We start from the raw sequence: 21,439 nt of genomic DNA on the forward strand, positions 1-21,439 counted from the left end.
AGCGCGGAAGCAGATATTCAGGCTCTCTTAAAGGGCAGGTTCTCATTCAATCGCCTTTGTGAGAGCGTTGATTGGATATAGCGCAGTTAAGACAAATTAGGTCTCCAAGAAAGCATTTTTTTATTCTGTTCATCTGCGCTGTGTTATATTGCTTTCTGTTGCAAAGTATACACGTATCTACCTTCAAGTAATTTTATTGCAAGGGCATGCATGTTTTTTTATACGCATGCTAAATGGCCGCTTGCTCTTACAAACGAAATAGGCCAGTGGTAATTTCATTTTTCCCGCCGTTCCTTCACAGACCACCGCAGCCATCAGTAACTTCGCATGACGCCACCTCAGTAACAATCAACGGGCCAATAATAACAGGAGCAAACATCCTCAACAATAGCCCCGTCTGTCTAAACGTTGATAAGCCGGTTTTAGAAGACTTCCCTGCGTTCAGCCATAGTCCACTGCTTAGCACTATCCTGTGGCTGTCGAGAATAATCATGGTTACATCGTGAGCACATATATTATAAGATAATGCTGATTACCTTAACAACAACGCCATTGAAATAGGGCGATTGAGGTAGTCCGGTTTTACTGCATCTGTCGCAGTCAAGAATTTAACCCATCTTCATTTAATGCCCTCTTGGTCCACGAAAACCTCTATCTGTGCCTTAAAGTACCTGATCCTTATGACGAATTTGGCTCTGTCTCGTTTCTGCATTTCTTGAACAAATACTCTGAACCTATCTTGCTTATTGCCTCTGCTCGCTGCTTATCGATCTCAAAAGTTTTCAGCTCCAACGCTTTAGGAATGTGGACATTCCATGTGGTTGTCGTGCGTGAATACCTTGACATTTCAGTACAACGTTGAGAGTGGCCACCGTATTTTTGCTGCAGCAAATACATGTCTGATACTGTTTGAAATATTTGCCTGCGTGTTTTTATCCTCTGGTAAACGTCAGGCCTCAATTATAGCGGGGCGCTCGTCTTCGTGTTATATGATAAAAGTTTATTTCCTAATTTCTTGCCCGTCATCCTTCTAAGTTTGCAATGTTTTTCTCCCCTCGTGCGGAACGCTGACTTTAGAAACCAGTCAGACCTGAATCAGCTGTTGTCCAGCGCAGCGCCGGGGGTCTATGCGAAACAATGCAAAAATGAAAACCACGCGGGCGCACGAAACGAAGGGCGGCTACGTAGCCAGTGACGACCTCGGTCAGTGCTTCCGGTGACACACACGACGCGTGCCGCTATGTTTTTCCAGGTGCTACGAGGCGAGACGGCGGTTGGTCGGGCGGCAGCTTGACAGCCGTATTTGTAGAACTCGTTATGACGCCACGTCTTCATCGCGCGAGCCCCGAACCAGGCGAACGCTTGCGCTTGAAGCTCGGGTGAACGCCGAGACTGCAGCTGCAAGGCGGCTGAGGCTGGGCGTCCATAAGTGTTTGCGCACGTGCAAAGGCGCTCTTGTTTTTTCGCATTGTCGTCACACAAACCAATAGTACAGAGTATCAGACTGCTTCTAATTTGTGCCACTTGTCCATATTTCACACTCAACTCACACAGCAAAACTACTTAAGAGGAGGAGACCACAAACTTCTTTCTTTTCGATGTCTTCGAATTTTTACACTGAATACACCGCGGCTTTATGCCGAGAATAAAAGCAAAAACGAGTAAATTAATACAACAGTGCTGCGGTTCAGGTTATGATGACGTTGCGAAAGGAAACAAAGGAAAACAGCCTGCGGGGGTCGTATTTTCGCGAACTTTAAAGCGACAGCTGTCGAGAACGGAGAACAAGCGACCGCTTTTGCGGCACGCTCTCTTCTACACTACCTCGGCTGTCAGCGTTTGTTAGCGCCATTATTTTCGGCCTTCTCGCATTGTGATTGGTGAGCGGAATAACTTTTGGCGCACGACGCGCGTGACCTGCACTTCGACCTGTCTTTCCGTTCGAAACCGGTTCTTTTTCGTATGTGCCGTCTTACGCTTTTACGGATGGTTGCTGGCGATAGGAAAAAAAAAAGAGACGAGTGTGCCTAAGGTCTGTGAAACGCTGTCGAAGGCATTGATTATACTTATATGCATAGAAGGCCTACCGACAACAAAATGAGCGCGATTCTCCCATAGTTAGTGTCAAAGCGCGACGCGTTGCTTTTATTTGAACGTGACTGTAAAATTCCTTCCTGCATACACATGCACAGTGTAACTTGTCACGAGCTTTGCGGGCTCATTTGGGTGGGTTGTATTAAAAAAGTGTACCCACATCTTTGCAGCCATCCCGTGTATCCCCCAACTATGCCAGTCTTCACGCCATGTTAACAATACCTTCATCTATGAAAACGACATGTGTATATTTTTCTAGCAATAGCGAGATTGTCAATATGCACTTTCCGAAGAAGTAGGAGTCATCCGGTTGGCTCCTTGGTTTTAAATACTTAACTCCCTTTTTCCTGTGCACACCCGAAAAACAACGGGAGTATTTGGGACGTCTTTTCGTCCCACAGCAATCATCATCTATATCGCGTGCCATTTATTTGCATTATCGCTGTATGCCCGGTACTTCCAGGTTACGAAAGGCGCGGCCACTATCAGCGTGACAAACAATTTTGACAGGAAAGCGGCGAGCGCCGAGTTTTCGAGGAAGGAAACGCGAGCAAGCCAGATGACAGTTATTGCGGGGGAACAGAAGGACGCCCCAAGTACACCTTTTGTGTGGTGTAATAAAGCGGACGCGCGTCTGGTTGACTTCCCCGCCTTTTCTGTTCCTTCTCTCTCCCTCTTTTGGAACCGCACACTTAGCCAGGCCTTTTCCACGTCTTGTAAAACAGGCGTTTGGGCGAGTTGGCAACGATTCATATTGAAAACAGCGCAGCAACACGAGGACGAAGAAAGATACAACAGGACGGGCTTGTTTATGTTTAATGGCATCGGTGTGCACGTGACATCTTCGTGTGTAAAAGTATGTGTTCTTTTTAATAAACTTCTTAGTTGCAAGTCAATGCCTGTCCTGTTGCATCTTCGTTCGTCCTCGTGCTGCTCCGCTGTTCTGAAAATGAATTTGCCACGTCGACCGTTTTTACAAGGACAATCGCTATCAGGTATACTATCAAAAATAATAAATGATTTTACATATCACAGCAGCTTCTTTTTTTTTCTCCGGATTTATTTTCTCGATTGTTCCTGCGGAAACGAACCTATACAGAATGCATCGAAGGGCCATTTAACATTTCTGCATAAATGCTCCTCTGAAAGCTGTGCCTTTGAAGTAGGGAGCTTAGTACGTACAGACTGGCATACCAGATACCATAGGACAGGACCCATGATAACTGTTAGAATTTGCACGAACAGACAATGACAGATAAGCAGTCGCGTAGGATCAAACCATACACTGGACCTTTAAAGGAGGATCGAAAAAACTAGCAGGTTATTTCAATCGCCGCACAACTCGCTTTTTTTGTGAGCGTTTATTTAGTTTTTTTAGTTTTTAATGTCTTTGGTGACAAATCTTAACTGAATGAACGAAGGGGCGGGGCCAATTCAAGATTGGAAGTGAAAAAGAAGGCACACACTACTTTTACTGTACTTCAAAAGTAATTCGGTTTCCTGACATTTTCGTCTCACAAAGAACACATCCGCTCAGTAACTTCTATCTGACTGCTTCTACGAAACCAAGCATGAGACATATATTTAATTTGGATCCCTCCACTGCGTCCTTTGCACTCTGAACTATTAAATATCAGTATTTCCCCGCATGCGAATATCTTCTTTTCTTTCAGTCTCTTACTTAAGTCTCTGCGAGAGCTGCGTCGCTGGTGGCCTCACATTGAGAGCATCAAAAATCAGGTACAAGAAAAAGAACGCTAAATTCAAGAAAAAAAGAAAGAAAGAAAGAAAGAAAAAAAGAAAGAAAGAAAGAAAGAAAGAAAGAAAGAAAGAAAGAAAGAAAGAAAGAAAGAAAGAAAGAAAGAAAGAAAGAAAGAAAGAAAGAAAGAAAGAAAGAAAGAAAGAAAGAAAGAAAGAAAGAAAGACATATTCTAAGTATATCGAGAAGAGAAGAAATAGTGGAGAAGGAAGTGGGAGTTGCTTTCGCGATGGTTTGAAGTCGTTTTATTTCTGTGAGATCTCGTGAAATAAAACGAAGAATTGAAAGAAAAGGAGTTAGTACTACATGGCAAGAGGGTCGGTGCGACCTTTTATTTAATTTTTTTTCTATATTTCTGTAAGGCAGCACATGCAGAAACGAAAAGCAACAACGCATCTGGGAGACTGATCGTAAAGAGCCGCAACCACTCTCGGGCATCATTAGACGTTTGGAGGGAGTACCGCCGCCATGCTTTTATGCTGGGAAAGCAGTGCACTCCGCTCCCGAGAAAATAGGATAGGAACAGGTTAGAGAAAGAGAGGAGACGAAGAATCAACGGCGTTCATTGAAAGAACGATGGCGCGTCGGCCGGGAGAACCAGGACTTCCCGTCCCCTGGCTGGGCCAACGCGCGGATCTCCTTAGGAGCATTTCACCGCCCTCAGGTGCCGAATAAGTTTCCTTCTTTACGATATCAGTTTTTTTTTATTTTTAAGAGAAAAACAAATAGAGTTTCGAGATAGCTGTTTTAGCTGCTTTATTCTCGGCAGCTTTAGAGACACAAATAAAGAAAAGTATACATAGAGTTCTGAAGGAGCAAAGAGGTGAGACGAAGGGAAGCGTTCATTCCTCTAGAGTGGTCTTGAGTCCCTGTACCGACGTAAAGGCGGCAGCGACGAGCCTGTCCCGAGCGTATAGCCACCACCAGGGGACCACTCTCGGAAAACTCATTCCCAAGACTCTAGCGGAGAGAAACCTTCGTGTTTCTTTCACTCGTTGTGTTTTAAAATGTCAAGTGATGAAAGGGGACGCGGCTCTCAACGGCAACGATCTAGTTTTAGCTTTCCTCTCAGAAAAAAATGAATACTGAGGGTATGGATTTCTCAATTGTTGATGCTCTAGGTTACGACACAGCACGTTCCAGTAGAACCCGTGCTTATATACGTGCCGGGAGAAAAAAAGAGAGAGAAGGAAGGCACGTGGGGGAGGGTGGTGTTACGCGTAGGATGCAACAAGCCGAGGAATTCGTTCCTTTATGTGAAGCTAATAATCCCGCCAGTAAGAACATCGCTGCCATCGACGGTTGTAGACAGCGTATACCTTAAGAACGGTCAAGTTCGCGCGCCTGCCCGTTCTCAGTTCAAGGAAAGAGAAAGAGCGTACGTCCGGCTAGTAGTGATACTAAAGTCCTCACGTGACGCAAGGTGAAAGAACGCATGTTAGCGGGTTAGTTAGTGCATTACTGGGAATTAAACAGCTTTCGAAACTCATGTTTTCTTTCCTGTATTCCATTTTTAAACGTTGTTTCACTCCCACCTATGCAAGAAATATGTGACCCCATCTTCAAATGTCGCCAGTAACTCTCAGTCCAAAAGCTGTGGAGCTCGTCACGTTTGAAACTGGCTTATTCGTCGGGATCAAACCAAAATGACGACCACACTGCCCTGCGTCACTTTACAGTTGGAAATGTTAGTACTGGTTCACTGTTTATTGATGTCAGAATAATTTCCCATTTTTCTCGGTATTGTGTCGGTCTATCGAGTTTCATACACATCTCGAAAAACCCGCTTTCTTCTACAGCCAGCAACGCTCTTTCTATGGTAGCCCTCCGCACCAGTGCACTAGGAGCGGAATTCACGACGTTATTTCTTCCGCAAGTGCACTATTGCATTGGCCTGTCACCTTTGGTAATTATATGTCTATCATGATGATTGGCTCAGTTATTTTGTTTTCTTTATGATCAATCTAAGCGTAATACGTTTCCTTTTTTCTTATGTGAATACAGACCCATGATTTAAAGCAACGAGCCTCGCTTTCGTTTCAGCGCTCGTTCCAATTTTGTATTTATTTATTTCTTTTGTCAAGAGGTCGTCTCGTCGATAGGGAGCGGTCACGAGACGGAGAGGCCCTTCCTGCGGATACAACACGCCAGACCGAGTCCTATATCCGCCCATTCTCGATTCGAGCGATAACACACCGCCCAGAAGGACTACACGCGTTTCTTTCTTTCCGAATGCTTCCTCTCCCACCGCGCGATATACCACGACACACGCGTAATGTGGGCGTGGCCCGCCACAGCTGCGGGGGGACGTCCCGCTGATGCAGTGTTACGTTTTTCTCCATATGTGCACGGCGAAGACGCTTTATTTTTCGGTGTCATACACGGTTGGTTTTTAGTGGCAGTGACATCGTTCAACACCCTCCTTCAACGCGTCCTCCCCCTCCTCGCTGGCAGTTCATTTCTTTATAAGAAAGATATATGCAGTTTTTTGCATAGCGCAAAATTTTGTCGTGCCATGACACGGTGGCAGCTTTCCGAAGAGGGGGACTGGCTGACTTTGATCGGATAGATGTACTACACCCTGTGTACGTGACTGCTGTCACGTTCTTTTCCTGGGAGTGTGAAAAAGCAGGCGTGCCCTTAGAAACGAAGGCCATCACCTGTCATGCAAACAAAATGCATACTTTTAAATATGGCCTGTATAGAAGACAGAACCGTTGCCGTGACACTCTACTGCTGTTGGAGCACGCAGATGAGCGTGCTAGCGAGCGTGTGTGCGCTTGTTTGTTTTATTGCGATGACAATTATATTATGAAATAGTAACAGCGCGAAGTTCTACACGGGGACACAAAATAGAAGCTACACGGACGAGCGCTGTCAACACGGATGAAAGATTTATCCTTTTTATAAGAGCACGTGTGATCCCTTGATATTCTGTCATGCTTTAATGTTTCTTTTTAATTTTTCCGTTAATATTTTCTATTCGTGTTCAATAAAAGTTCATTTGAAAGCAGCGCTTGTCCGTGTTGCTTCTCTTGTGTGTTCCCGCGTAGAATAATGCGCTAATACTATTTCATAACGCAAAACCAACTAGCCCAAAACTTCACTTAACTAAACAATTATATGGACAGTCTCTGCGGATTTTTGCCATCGCTGTCATGTGCCGGATTTGTATATGTACGTATCGTGAGCGCGAAAAATGAATGAATCTTCCTCCTCTTTACATATCTGTATATCTTTGTCATCTGTATATTTCACCATCAATGTGATTTCGGCTCGAGCACGGCTGAATAAAGCGGTTCCTCATAAGTGGTGGAGGTGCTGGGACGCCAACGCGTGCCCTATACATGAAAGATCACAAAAACAACCTAAACAAGCTATAGCTTAGTTATTCCATTAATTATTACGTAGGACTATGTATCTTAATTATCAGAAGACACACACGACGCCCTAGAACAGCTCTGCAGGCCCTATAATTCTGCCCCTTTGGACGATGAAGCGGTTGAACATTACCTGCTCTTTGACGGTCCGAGGGGGTAGTACCGTTCAATAATTTTAGCACTATTGGCATTTTTGACGTTATAGACAGCAGTATTACTAAAATAAGTGGCAAGCAGTTGTATGACTTGCATTATTTGCTGCGAAAAGGCCCCCGCTGGAATCTTGCGCTGACGTGCTATGCAGTGAAGGCGAGGCAAAGGAAAACTTCGTGCGACCTTGTGGTTGTTCAGTTAGAAAATTTTTTCTTGCCTAAAAGAAAAACTACTCTTTTCAAACTTCTTGTACGTCATACCCACAAAGCATACTACACAACGAAGCAAGAGTCATATTCTTACTTGGACAGTTCACTGTGATAATGAAGCCGCAATATGGGTCAAAACGCCATTTTTCCCAACTTTGTCACAATATTGTGGCAACGTTTCAGTCCCGCAGTATTTTTATCACTTACTGTAGGAACCTACAAAGTCATCAATGTGAATATATTACTCGATGAAAAATCGCTGCTCATTCTAAGAAACGCTAAACATGCATCATCTTGCGACTTTTCGCTAAGGACAAAAATAATGAAAGTTGAAACAAAGATGAATACACTATCATAGTCATGAAAGAGCAGCGCCTTGAAATTAACAAAAAAATATTTCGTAGTAGTGCCTCAAACCAGTAATTTTATATAAATTGTTATGTACGACACAGGTTCACTTCCGTGCCCCAAGTTCGAAGCGCCCTCTAGGCAACACAATTTTCTTCCCGGAATATAACGTCTCAATAACTACTTCTGACATTCACACATGCCAATCCAATTTATTTCAGCATGATCGGATATAGTTCAAAATTCACATGGTACACGTTATATGAAATAGACCATATATACACGGTGAAGTTTAATGTTTGACGGAAGCCCGTCTGGTCGGGATGATACATGGTGAAGGTAAAAACCTCGAGGCACTGCGCCGACCAAAATGAAAATTAAAACACACAGCAAAGACGTTTTTAATTTTCATTTTGGTCGGCGCAGTGCCTCGAGGTTTTTACCTTCACCATATATACACGGTGTTTCAAGAAATGTGTCCAACCTTCCCAAAAAATCAGGAAAATGCGATATTTGCTCGGGGCTTTCAGAATTGCTTTTTCTGTAGCGGCAGGAATCTTAAGGTAGTTAAGGACATCATTTAGGACAGTAATTAAGAAAGTTAGATTAATTAACTTTTCAATTAGTTGAGTTAGGTGATTGTGTCAAATCGGAGAATTGAAGTTCTTCATGGGAGGAACCCATCCAAGTTTTGAGATTTCGAAAAAGCGTCCTCTAGTAATTGTTGTGGCGTAATGAAATTCAACGAAATGCAACGGCTTTCAACAGTGAAAGCCTTCGAATTTGGTTGAATTTCATTACTTCGTAATTATTACTAGAGGCCGCTTTTTCGAAATCTCAAAGTTGGGATGGGTTTCTGGCACGAAGAAGTTCAATTCCCTAATTTGACACAGTCACCTAACTCCATTATTAAAAAGTTAATTAATTTAACTTTCCTAATTACTGTCTCAAATTATGTCTCTAACCAACTAAAGATGCCTAGCGCTACAGAAAAAGTCATTCACTCATTTTGGACGTCTCAGAAGAATATGGCAGTTGCGTTCTTCCAAGTTTCTGTTTAGGTTGCGCCATTTAGTTTGGTTGAAATTCATTACTTCGTAATTATTACTAGATGTCACTTTTTCGAAATCTCAAAGTTGGGTTGGGTTTCTGGCATGAAGAACTTCAATTCTCCCATTTGACACAACCACCTACCTGCAATAATTAAAAAGTTAATTAATTTAACTTTTTAATTACAGTCCGAAATAATTTCTTTAACCATCTTAAAATCTCTGCCACTACAGAAAAACCAATTCTGAAGGCAGCAATCAAATATCGCATTTTCCTGATTTTTTGAGAAGGTTGGACAGATTTCTTGAAACACCCTGTATATATATATATATATATATATGTGTGTGTGTGTGTGTGCGCGTGCGAGGAAGCATCATGTACGTAGGGCACAGCTGTGCACAACAGGTCGTCCTTAGCATCACAGGCAGCGACGTGGCGAGTTGCTCTAAGAAGTACGTATGTCCGAAGCTTCAGTCCAGACACATCAATAACAAAACAAACAAACACGCAAACAAGACGGACGACAAGGTCATGACAAATGTCGTGCCACTTCCCATTGCAGAAGGCGGCCAATTAAAGGTGCTGCAACGATAAGAGTGATCCCCGTGTCCTACCTTTCTCTCGCGCTCGTGCAACAGATGGGGCTGTACCCGCTGCAACGCGTTCTCACTGTTTGCGGAGAGAGAAGCAGTATGTTATACACACTACTTGCTGTTTGTGGCGGGGGACTTTTGTCCAAGCGGACCCTCATTGCGTATGCACGCTCTGTCCCCCGCTCGTGCCCGTTAATATCGCGCCAAGCATCGCGGCCGCGACAGGTTAGGTGCCGGGATTTAATCCACCGCGGCTTGGTGGAACGAGTTATTGTCGCTCCTTGCATGACATGTCTATATCGGTCTCGCTAAAACGATGCAACGCAGTGTGAAGCCTACACGGGGCGTGCCGAGCGATTGACATTTTACTCGCCGCGGAGCAATACAAAACGCCAGGCCTGCGCGTAAAGCGCAGCACAGTCACAGCGAAAACTGAAGAGAAGCATTTCTATAGAGGTCGTTGTAAACTCTCCTGGGGCTACTAATAGAAGTAAACTAGCAAGGTACCCACTACGTCATAAATCACGTTATTTGTGAAGTTGGGAAGCACCTACAACGCCATTATTCATCATTCTGCGCAGAAACGAGGTACCACGTACACATCTGTAAGCCATTTTGTGCACTTTGTTGACGTGACGACTGATGAAGACGAAGAATTGTGGCTTAGCCCTTTGTAAAGGGTTGGAAGCTTTCAACGGCTCACCAGTTACGTATTTCGAATTGTGTGATTGCCGGTCGCTATTTCGCTCTCCCACCATGCAATATACCATACGTGGACGTGGGAAAGAGAGAGAGAGAGAGGGGGGGGGGGATTTATTGAGACCCTGATGAAATTAATCATGCGCTTATGGGCTTCCTTGGCAAGCAATACAAGTGCACTTGCTAGGAATCCACTACGCTATACATAATTGTAATTTTTTAGAAGTAGAGAAGCAGGCACTATGCCATTTTTCGTCATTCTACGAAGAGCCGTGGTACCTGCTAAATGCATGTAAGGCATTATGCGCACTTTGTTGATGCTGTACCTGATGACGATGAAGAACTATGGCGGAGCCCTTTGTAATGGGTTGGAAGCATTGAACAACCTACTCGTTGTGCAATTCGCATTGTGTGACGCCTGGTTACAGAATTCGCGTTGGGCGACGCTTGGAGCTTATTTTACTCTTCTACCACGCTATATTGCATATGGTAATGTGGTTCCTTCCCGAAATGAAGCCTGTATAGGCCCTTTTTGCAACGCAGCTTCAAGCGCCGGCATGGCTCAGAGGTTCAATACTGGGCTCCCACTGCAGAGGGCCCAGGTTCGAACCTCGTTCCATCCTGGAATTTTTTTTCTTATTTCGAGCGATAGTGGTTACGGAGACCGGCGGCGGCGGCGGACAACTACGGTGATAAAAACGGCCGCTGAAACGATCTCATAACAGCTTTCGCTGTAATATGGGGAGTTTTGAGAACTCCTGCGTCGCGCATCTCGTTGTCATGAATTTAAGTTCACAGTGGAATGAAGGTACCATTTTAAGTCGTCTGGCTGCCCACATCCTGAGTTAACCATTCCGTACTCTCTCCCTTTAACATCAATTGCATATTTTTGTCATCTAGCTACGCCATATCGCAGTTTCCGAATAGAACAATATCGCTTGCAAAACCATAGGTGTCTGTCCCATCTGATATATTTAAATTGATGCTTGGAACGGTTATTGCAAATAACGGGTTACGACCAGAAACGCAGTGATTACACCCACATATACGCCGTTTCATACATCAGGTTGAACGCTGCAAGATGTCCGGTTAGGAAAGTGTGTAAGTCCGGGCGTTTCTTGCTTGGTATCCGTGATTAGCTCCGGCCGCGCACTGCCGGAGCTAATCGCGAAGGCTGCGACACGAAAAAAAAAAAAAAAACGCCAGGCCTGCGCTGAAACCGCAGCACAGTCACAGCGAAAGCTGGAAGAGCGGCGTTTCTAGAGCCCCTTGTAAGCTCTCTTGGGGCTACAATACAAGTCAACCAGAAAGGTACCCACTACGCCATAAATCACAATTTTTGTGAAGTTGGGAAGCACCTACTAAGCCATTATTCGTCATTCTGCGGAGAAACGAGGCACCAGCTACACGTCTGTAAGGCATTATGTGCACCTTGTTGAGGCGACAACTGATGACGATGAAGAATTGTGGCTCAGCCCTTTGTAATGGGTTGGAAGCTTTAAACGGCCCACCAGTTATGTAATTTGCATTGGGTGACGCCCTGTCCCTATTTCCCTCTCCCGTCATGCTGTATAACATACGTTGACGTGGGAAAGAGACGGAGGGGGGGGGGGGGTGAAGAACTTTGCTGAGACCCTGAGGAAATGGATCATGCGCTTATGGGCTTCCTTGGCAACCAATACAAGCGCACTTGCGAGGAACCCACTACGCTATAAATCATTGTAATTTTTGAGAAGTAGGGCAGCAGGCACTGTGCCATTTTTCGTCATTCTACGGAGAGCGTTGGTACCTGCTAAACCCATGTAAGGCATTATGCGCACTTTGTTGATGCCGTGCCTGATGACGATGAAGAATTATGGCAGAGTCCTTTGTAATGGGTTGTAAGCATTCAACAACCTACTCGTCGCGCAATTCGCATTGTGTGACGCCTGGTTACACAATTCGCGTTGTGCGACACTTTGTGCTTATTTTACTCTTCTACCACGCTATATTGCATATGCTAATGTGGTTCCTTCCCGACATGAAGCCTGTATAGGACCTTTTTGCAAAGCAGTTTCAAGCACCGGCATGGCTCAGAGGTTGAATACTGGGCGCACACGCAGAGGGCCCAGGTTCGAACCTCGTTCCATCCTGGAATTTTTTCTTATTTCGTTTTTTTTTTCTTATTTCGAGCGATACTGGTTACGGACACCGGCGGCGGCGGCGGCGGCGGACAACTACGGTGCCAAAAACGGCCGGTGAAATGAACAGCTTTCGCTGTAAAAACGAAGAAATGAGACGCTAAGTGATTCGGAACAACGTATTGTCTACCGTATAAATAAGTTTTTTTTTTGAAGGCAAAAAAAACACCTTTATTTATTGCTCAGTCTGAAAACGAAAAATAAAATCCCATTGCGGATGGTAAATTCATTGCATTATTTTTGGTTCGAACGCATCTGCTGCAAGAAATCTCGCTAGCTTCGATAGCGTCGCACCTTATGTATGGAACGGAGTATGCAGTTGCACAAACGTATCAGTGACTTCTTGTTGTTCAATTGGAAAATAATAGGGTAGCTGGGCAATAACTATGTTGATATCGACCTTTTGTGGCAAGAGTGTATGTGTCTTCGACTCATTCGCCTCACACCGTAGATAGTGGCTTAGCGGCTATGGCGTTGCGTTGCGTGGCTCGAAAACGCGAGTTCGATTCCCGGCTTCGACGGCCGCAATTCAATAGAGGCGGAATGCAAGAACACCCGTGTACTTAGACGTAAGCGCACGTTAAGGAAACCCAGGTGGCCAATAAAAATTCGTAGTGCCCCATAAGGATGTGCCTCACAATCATGTCATGGTGTTGGCATATGAAACACCAGAATTTACCACATTTAACGCATATGCAATGCTTGCTTCACTGAAGTCGGTTTCGCCGCATGCATATCTGCGGTTGCTCAAACCATAAACAATTACTAAAGCATACATAGGTATAGCACCACTCTCATTGTACAGCCATGTAATCGCAGTTCCTGAAGAAAAGACCTGGCAATACGACACTCGCCTATTTATGAGGTCATATCCCTCATTCGAGTCACCCTTCACTTCAAAAAGGACGCTATACTTTATCGATGCGAACCTTTGTTTGACGGACACGTGATTTCCATATAGCTTCAACAACGCTGCATCTTTTTAGCGACTGCAAAGCATAGCAGGCCCACGCCCACTTCCTTCCAGCTCACCTTCGTCGAACCGGCACGCGCCGGGTCACGTCAACGCTCGCGGCGGGATGACCGGAGTCGGCTTATGCCCCCTGCACCATCTGCGTGATCCCGTGCCACGCAGGAATAGTAAATCGCCGCTGAGAGACAGACGAGCTGTCGGGCGCTGTTTATAAGGTCCTGAGCGATGCGTTTCTTTTTTTTTCCGGGCTGCCTGCTTTTGCACCACCGTACAACCTAACAAGCATCTTCTCCACACTGCTTGCTACTCCTCCATCTCTTTCTGGAGGCCCCAACACCGCTTCACGTCAACTCGTGTGCCCCGTCGTCTAACCTCTCTGGTGTCGTTAGGTGCTGTTGCCGTCGAGCGCTAAAAACGCGGGCTGGTAAACGCCATGGCATGCTGCATATTATACGTATGGTTCATATGCATACGCAGCGTGCCCGTGCGAGGATTCTGAGGCAAGGATACGTGCTGCGCAAGTGATCATTTTTTTCAATTCCGTATGTTATCTTCTAAAATACTTGCGCTTACTTTATCCGTCTGAAAAGATGAATAAAAAAAACAAAAATGCAAGTTTCAGGGACTCGTGCGACTGCAGCCGCTTTGCTGCGACTCCCTGTCACTGCGGGCACTGACACATACTGGGGTGGTTCTTGTGAAGATGTATGATTCTTTGTGATTCCTTGTGAACATTCTTGTGCACTTTTGTTTAGAAGAACGTCTCTTGTAACTTTCGTTGTTCTCTTACGTTCTTTCTCTGCTTTTGAGAACGTTAACTCTTTTGCGGACGTTCTTTACATGGTCATCACATGGTGAGGACGGCCACCGACGCAGCGTAACGGAAAGAAGTCACAGTTCTTCCCGAGAGACACTGACTGCGGTAGACATGCATCCGAAACACGTAAAAAGCTTCGTAGTTTTATAAGCCCTGCATAGCGTAGTATACGTTTGCATGCTAACTAAACTAATTAGCGAGCGAATGTCTTCGCGAACAAGCATGCGCGAGCACACTTCACTCGATGACGACGAACGCTTGCTTTCACAACCGCGGCGTGGTGAGCAGCGGAAATGCTATTGAGCAAACACAATGAGTAGCTTTTCGTTTCTCTGAGATAACGCCTGCTGAAACATCAGGTGCATAGATTTGGGGATGCCGGCAGAGACAGTCGCGTCAAGCTGGTAGCCCCCTCGGCTTGCTGAACTCATGGAACACCGCAGATTATCGAATAACTTTACTGAGATGTGTTTGGGGTAAGTCTTTATAAGCTCGATGAGCCGAAGACCAGGGCTCCACTGGCTGCTGCCGCCTGCATGACTTACAGAAGCGCTAGCTGCCACTGCCGGTCAGAGATGGCAAGCTGTGCCTCCACTTGTTTACAGGCGTTAGATCAAATTGACCTAAAAAAGGTAGTTGCAAGGGAGGGTACGCGCGTCGTTCTTTGCGACCTGTGCAGCCCGGAAGACACCACCTTTCATGAGTGCGACCTCCGCGTGCAGGGCCAAATGACGGAGAAACGCACGCTCTTTTCCCCCTCCACTTCAGCCGCGCGCGCCTGTCAATGTGCCCTCTTTCCTGCCTGCGCGCACTCAATCTCAAATGGCGCGCTTTTTAGATGCTAAGCATCTTACGGCGGAGTTCAATCCGGTGGTGGTGGTTGTGTGCGGAGCAAACCCACTCCACACACCTCATCTCCACTCCCCCTCCCCCTCCCCACTCCTCTCCTCTCCACTCCCCCTCCCCCCACTCCTATCGACCGCGTTCCCTGCTCGCCCTGTGAGTATTAACGACCAGGCTAGAGGGAAGACACGACGCGCGTAGTGTTCTTCTTCGCGTTCCTCGATTCGAGGTCGGTAGAAGCCGAGGTCGGTAGCATGCCCCAATGAACGCCAACGGAACGCGATCGTGCAAGTGCTCCGGCTTCGCATCGCCTCATGGTCTCCTTTAGCGGGAGATGGTGTAATTTTTTCGCATGCTTTCTTTCGAATCTACTGCGCACCGTACCCGGAGCGAGATAAGAACTTATCGCACTTGGACGTTTTGTAGACTACTACGGCGACGACGACGCCGTCGACAGAATTTTGCCTGTGTGGTCCTATAATTGCTATGACAATAACTGAGTAAGGATGGACGCAGCAAACTTATTTTCTAGCTCTTGAACTGACGCTTGGAGAATGAGACATTAGAGAGTTTGAGAATTGAGGCCCCAAGAAGCTTGGGGACGGAGTATTTTGCGAGGCGCCAGAACGCATGTGCAGTGCCCAAGCCAATCATGGGCTCCTGCGGTCGCGTTCAACCAAGACCCAAAGATCGGATACTAGCGTGGGTCCTCAAGGCGTCTTGGGTCTCCAGCGAGACGACGCAGACGCAGCGCGGGCCACGACGCAGTATTGCCCAACGTTTATAGAACCGGCCCCCGTCTCGCATAATTTTAACTTCTCCACTCGTGGCGCCCCGTGCGCTTGACCCAACGCAGCATGCGCTTGACCCAATTCTCAAACTCTGCTGATCCTCCGAACACAATAACAGCCTACCCAACGCAGCTTCGGGACCCAGTGTCTTGGGTCCTCAATTCTCAAACTCTATTTCTGCGGTAGTACGCGTTTGCAGCGCCAGACATTGCGGTAACCCAATTGTCCTTCTTTGTCTCCTAATGTATTTTCATTCTCCATTTTCCCTGTGTTCTTACACGCGCAGCGCTTCGCGACGAGTTCCGGCAGCTGCCCAAGAGCGTCCGCGTGGCGGCGGGAGAGTCGGCGACGCTGGATTGCGTTCCTCCCAGGGGCCACCCCGAGCCCACGGTCACCTGGTTCAAGGACGGCGCCCAGGTGCAGCCGGGCACGGGGCGCGTACGCCTCCTGGCCCAGGGCGCTCTACTCATCGCCGACGTGCGTCTCTCCGACCAAGGTCGCTACGTGTGCCGGGCGGCCAACATGCTCGGCACGAGGGACTCGCCGCCAGCACTGCTGTCCGTGCACAGTTGAGTGACGGATTTATTTCCAGCGAGATGCGCGTGCTTGCATACACTGTGCTTTGTAAAAGAAAGCTGTACGCATTTGATGCTCAGAGAAGCACCTAACCATTTTAAGGAACAATAATCTCGACATGCTGCATTTATTTTTCTCTTAAGAACTTTTTGAAGTCGGAACATGGAAGGCCAAGTGCGCCCTTGTGGACCTACAAGACAAGCGACAACTCGATGCCAGGGCTCAAAGGGCAGTCGAAGCCCAAGCACCAGAGGGTGATAGTTGCAGCATCGCTACACCATGAAGCGACTTGCTTGACAACTTAACAATAGCCATCTTCATTCACCTAAGAAGCGCGCGGAATGAGCGTGCTTCTTAAAGGATAAGGGTTAAGGGTAAGAACGTATCTTTTATGTAATGCCCCAACTGGAGGCTTTGGGGTATAAGAGACAAAATGAAACGAAATATTCGTAACGGAAATGTTTGTTGCAAAAACGCGCTTACGAGAAAACGCGTTTTTAACACGCTTCACTGCGCAGCCCCAGAAGAACTGAACTGCGCGGCGCCCGAGGCCCGATGCCTTGAGTAAATGTCATATCCATGGTCCACAAGATGGCTTTTGGAGGGCGTTAATGAACTCTCGTAAATTTTCCTGCGGCTTGCTTAAACATTCTATTTTGTTTTCTTTACCAGAAACACAGCAATTCTAAAAGTTGTGTTCACGCCGCACTTCTCTGGCACTCACCGTTGTCTTTCTGTGCAGCGAAGCCGTACTTCGTCCGAGTTCCGGAAGACGTGACAACACTCGCAGAAGAATCTGTGGCATTCGAATGCAAAGTCAATGGCGACCCGAAGCCGACGGTCACCTGGAGGAGGCAGGATGGAAAGATGCCCATCGGAAGGTGGGTCACGCGGGCGGCAAAAGTACAACTCAGTGTGTATGCGGGGCTTTTTTAACTATTTTCAAGATATGTATAGCTCTAGGTATATGCCACATCACATGTACTTGTGTCATCACGTTGAGGCGACGCTGAACAGAGTAGCACAAAGCGTTAGTGAAACGTCAGCTCTTTACTGGGAGAACTTGCAAGCAGCAATAAAACAAGTAGCATGACAAACACAACGATTACGACAAGCACAGTCTTCTGTCATCAAATCGTATCTACGGGTCAGACGTAAAAGCCATTTATACACTCAGCATCGTGCATTCCATCATTAGCGCTCGTTCTTGTGCCCGGTCCAAAATGCAACAATTCGCGTCGCACTTCAAATCTGGGTTCAGAGACGATTATTCCGCTGTTAAACCACAGTAACATTCGAAACCGACGATAAGGTACCGACGACGGCGCACCTTGTGACTTACGATAGCACGCGTAACATCTTCAAGCTGATTAAACGCGGTAGCTGGGAAAACAAGTACTCACGTCGGTATTCATACTGTCTAATATTAAATTCTTGCAATTTACCTGCTAGAACAACGATATAATTTCTTTATTTATTTATTTATTCAGAAATACCCTGTTTGGCCCAAAGGCGTGTAAGCGGGGGGGGGGGGGGGTGCAGCTTGAAACAAAAAAAAAAAACAAGTCTTCGTTATAACAGCACACTTGGTCACAAGACAATTGGTTCCACTCTTGTACAGTACGAACAAAAAAAGAATTCGCATATAGGTTCGTTCCAGTCCGGTATTCTTGAATTTTGAGGTCGTGATCGGATCTTCTGGACAGATAATGTGGTGGTTTAAGGTAAGTGTCTTTATTAATGCCAGTCTTTTTATGATATATCTGAAATAACAATTTCAAACGCAATTTTCTTCTGCGAGAGGAGAGCGCTTCCCATCCCAGCTCGTTTTCATTTCAGTACAGCTGTCACCTCGCTTATACCGGCTCAGAACGAACCTTGCTGCTCTGTTCTGTATTTTCTCGATCAGATCAATCAAGGACTTTTGGCGCACTACGTTATGATGATAATTATGAGGCGCTACGTATTGGGGGGACTGCAGATTATTTTGATCTCGTGGGGTTTGCACCTAAATGTAAACACGCTGGTGTTTTTCCAAAAGGACTTCTTGTTGGGCAAGTTGGTGCTTAGATTGCTTAGGTATGCTCGATTGTGCGCTTCTGCCTTTAACGTGCGCTTAAAACGCGCAGTAAATGGACCTTTAGCATTTAACCTCCGTGCAGACGCGACCGCCATGGCCGGGATCCGACCCGTGTCTTTCAGGTCAATAGCCAAGAACTATAGCCACTGAGCCACCGCAGCGGCCACCATACATGTGCGATGAACTCTCTGACTCCCTTATCATAAACGGGGCCTCCACATGCCACGTTTTTAAGAGTCTCTATACGTCAGTGAGAGATGCTCCCGACAGACACCTTCGTCTACGGCAGCGTGCGAAGCCATGTTACATCGTGCACCGCAATATCCACAGCTGTGCGGATGTCTCAACGCGGCCATAACTGCTGTGTAAAAATGATGAATAAGCTCAGCGCCGTTAGATGCTAATTCAGAACTAATATTTTAAACAAACAAGAGAAATCGATGCGGCTTCAAATATTTGAAAATGCACCCCTAGAATAATGCTCCTTCAATAAGTTAAGTTTGTTTCACTGCATTATGACCCTTATTGCGAAGAAGCACTCACGCTGCGGGCGCTCTCGTTGAGCGAAACTAAGGCAAACATTAGAAAAAAAATTGTGAGCCATTCCACCGAATGATGGTGAATGACAAGGGAAGCTGGTTTACCCGCCACGATGGTGTAGTGGTTGTAGGGCTCGATTGCAGACCGAAGGTCGCGGGATCGAATCCCTGCCGCGGCGGCCGCATTTTCATGGAGCGAATTCCTAGAAGCCCCTGTACTAAGATTTAGGTGCCTATTATTGAACCCCAGATAGTGGAAATTTTTGAAGACCTCACTGCGGCGTCCCTCATAATCATATAGTGGTTTTGGACGTAAACCCCAACAGTAATTATTATTAGAAAAGCTGTTTACCACATGGCACAGAGGTGACAGAAGCTTTGAACCGCAGCCGCTCACACACCCTTACAGTTAAACGTTAAAAGTCTGTCCGAAAATTCCCTTTTGAATTTAACGCATGCGCCGTTAATGTTACCCAGTTCTGCAGCACGGGACTTGCTTCTTTTCTCATTGTCTGATTCGCGACACGCGTCGTCTTGTCTGGCTTGCCGCTTGCACTTGGCGTATCGTGCACGACATTAATTGGTGCTTGCCACCCGTGTGTTTTTTTATTCATTTTTAGTGAACCTGTGGTGAGCGGTGGGCTCTGCCCAATTTGCGCGGCACATGCTATTTTGTTGACGCACAAGAAAAATACACAGAACCTTAGCCATGTACACCTTCACTGTAATGAGGCTATCGCGCAAATTTCGTTTTTCTAAACTACTCCAGGCGTTTTTTCGTTTTTTTGTTGCTTTCACGTATTCGGAAGTCACCCACCTCTGGGCGAAGAGAACGCGCGCCTGGTCAGACAATAAAGTTTAATTCTCTCTCTCAAGTATTCGTAATCTCTTTTCGTGTTTTCGTCGTGGCAACCAACGGAGCGTGCATTTCTCGATCTTAACATGCTTTTTTTACCTACAACATTTACTAACGTCTGTCTTTTACTGTTTTCACTTTTTTCATACCCATCTTTTGCTTATTTTCTGCCTTTCCCATGATTCGCTATTCTACCTTGAACTTCTCTGTCAGTACTTCAAGGTGACTGTGTTTTCCTGTAAATGCATAAACATTTCTAAAAGCGAGCTTAAAGTTCATTTTAAACAAATGCATTTTCTTTTTTCAGAGCATACGTTCAAGAGGACAAGAGTCTGCACATCAAGAATGTCGCTCCTGCGGATGAGGGAATATATATATGTGAATCAGAAAACATTGTTGGCTCAGCTTCTGCCTCGGCGACACTTACTGTGCACTGTAAGTTTTGTCTAAGTACGCTTTAAAGGGTCACTAAAGAGAAACAATGAATCAGTTTAGATCGATAAATTGCGCTCTGAGAACTCTAATGTCGTTAATTTCGCCATCATAGGTTTATGATTAGAGGAGAAAATGAAGTTCAAACTTTAATTTTTAAATTTCGCGCCGAAATCTCCCCGCGTGACGTCACGGATTTCAGAGTGTATTTATCATATTTTGGCGCCATTGGCACACATAATTACCCCAGACTTGGTATGTTAAGTCTATGGACCCCTCAGAGGACAATGTATTTCATTTTTACCGATTAGGAACTACGTAGTCCCTAGCAGGCGCCGTCAAAACATGTGACGTCTCGGCGAATGGCGCGGAATCTTCAAGGTGGCGTCGCCACCCACATTTTGTTTTCGCGCGTTTTCTCGCTTACTAAGCGTCTTCTCGCAGCAAGCGTGGTGCTTTTCGTATCGTGACAGAGTACTTTACTAATATGAGAAAAATCGCTTTGCTCTTTAGTGTCCCTTTAACTGGACATGTCTTCTGCTTCTGTTTCTATTGGCGTATCCTAGGATGGGAGGGGGTGGTGTCGGGGTGTTGAATAACCACCCTCTCCCCCACAAATTTCGAACTTAAAGTGTGTATACATGCAGAACACGTACAAGCGCATGCACGAACATACATGATTTCAGACGTACTTACTTTCTTACTTCATATATACATACATTCTTTTAATTTACTTACCGCTACATTCTTTGTGTAGCTTCACTTGGTGCAGCAAATAGGAGCCGCAACTAACCAGAAAGCAGTTGAAGTACTGTATGGTCTGCGAACAAATAGAGATGTCTTTTTCTCAACTCTTTCTATTGTTTTCTTGCTCGTTTCAGCTCGTCCAACATTCCGCCTCACTCCCCAGGACCAGAAAGTGGGGCTCAACGGTGTCGCCAAGTTCGACTGTCTGGCGACAGGCAACCCCCCGCCCTCCGTGTTCTGGACCCGGGAAGGCAACCAGGTGCCGCGTTACTTTTCCACATTTCCATATGTGATGAACGCTAATATGTGCCCTGTACGTC

General features: G+C 46.0%; 1 protein-coding gene across 1 annotated transcript in view; it reads left to right on the forward strand.

Annotated features, from left to right (window-relative positions):
* The window catches only part of LOC119394233 (roundabout homolog 1), a 200,194-nt gene that overhangs the window by 132,600 nt on the left and 46,155 nt on the right, over window positions 1-21,439 (forward strand). Inside the window, exons 3-6 of the mRNA XM_037661520.2 lie at window positions 16,176-16,457; window positions 17,208-17,346; window positions 20,248-20,375; window positions 21,254-21,378. Of these exons, the coding sequence (XP_037517448.1) occupies window positions 16,176-16,457; window positions 17,208-17,346; window positions 20,248-20,375; window positions 21,254-21,378 (674 nt within the window). The remainder of the gene's footprint in view (window positions 1-16,175; window positions 16,458-17,207; window positions 17,347-20,247; window positions 20,376-21,253; window positions 21,379-21,439) is intronic.

This window comes from Rhipicephalus sanguineus, chromosome 5 (genome assembly GCF_013339695.2).
Source record: "Rhipicephalus sanguineus isolate Rsan-2018 chromosome 5, BIME_Rsan_1.4, whole genome shotgun sequence".
NCBI classification, from domain to species: Eukaryota; Metazoa; Arthropoda; class Arachnida; order Ixodida; family Ixodidae; genus Rhipicephalus; species Rhipicephalus sanguineus.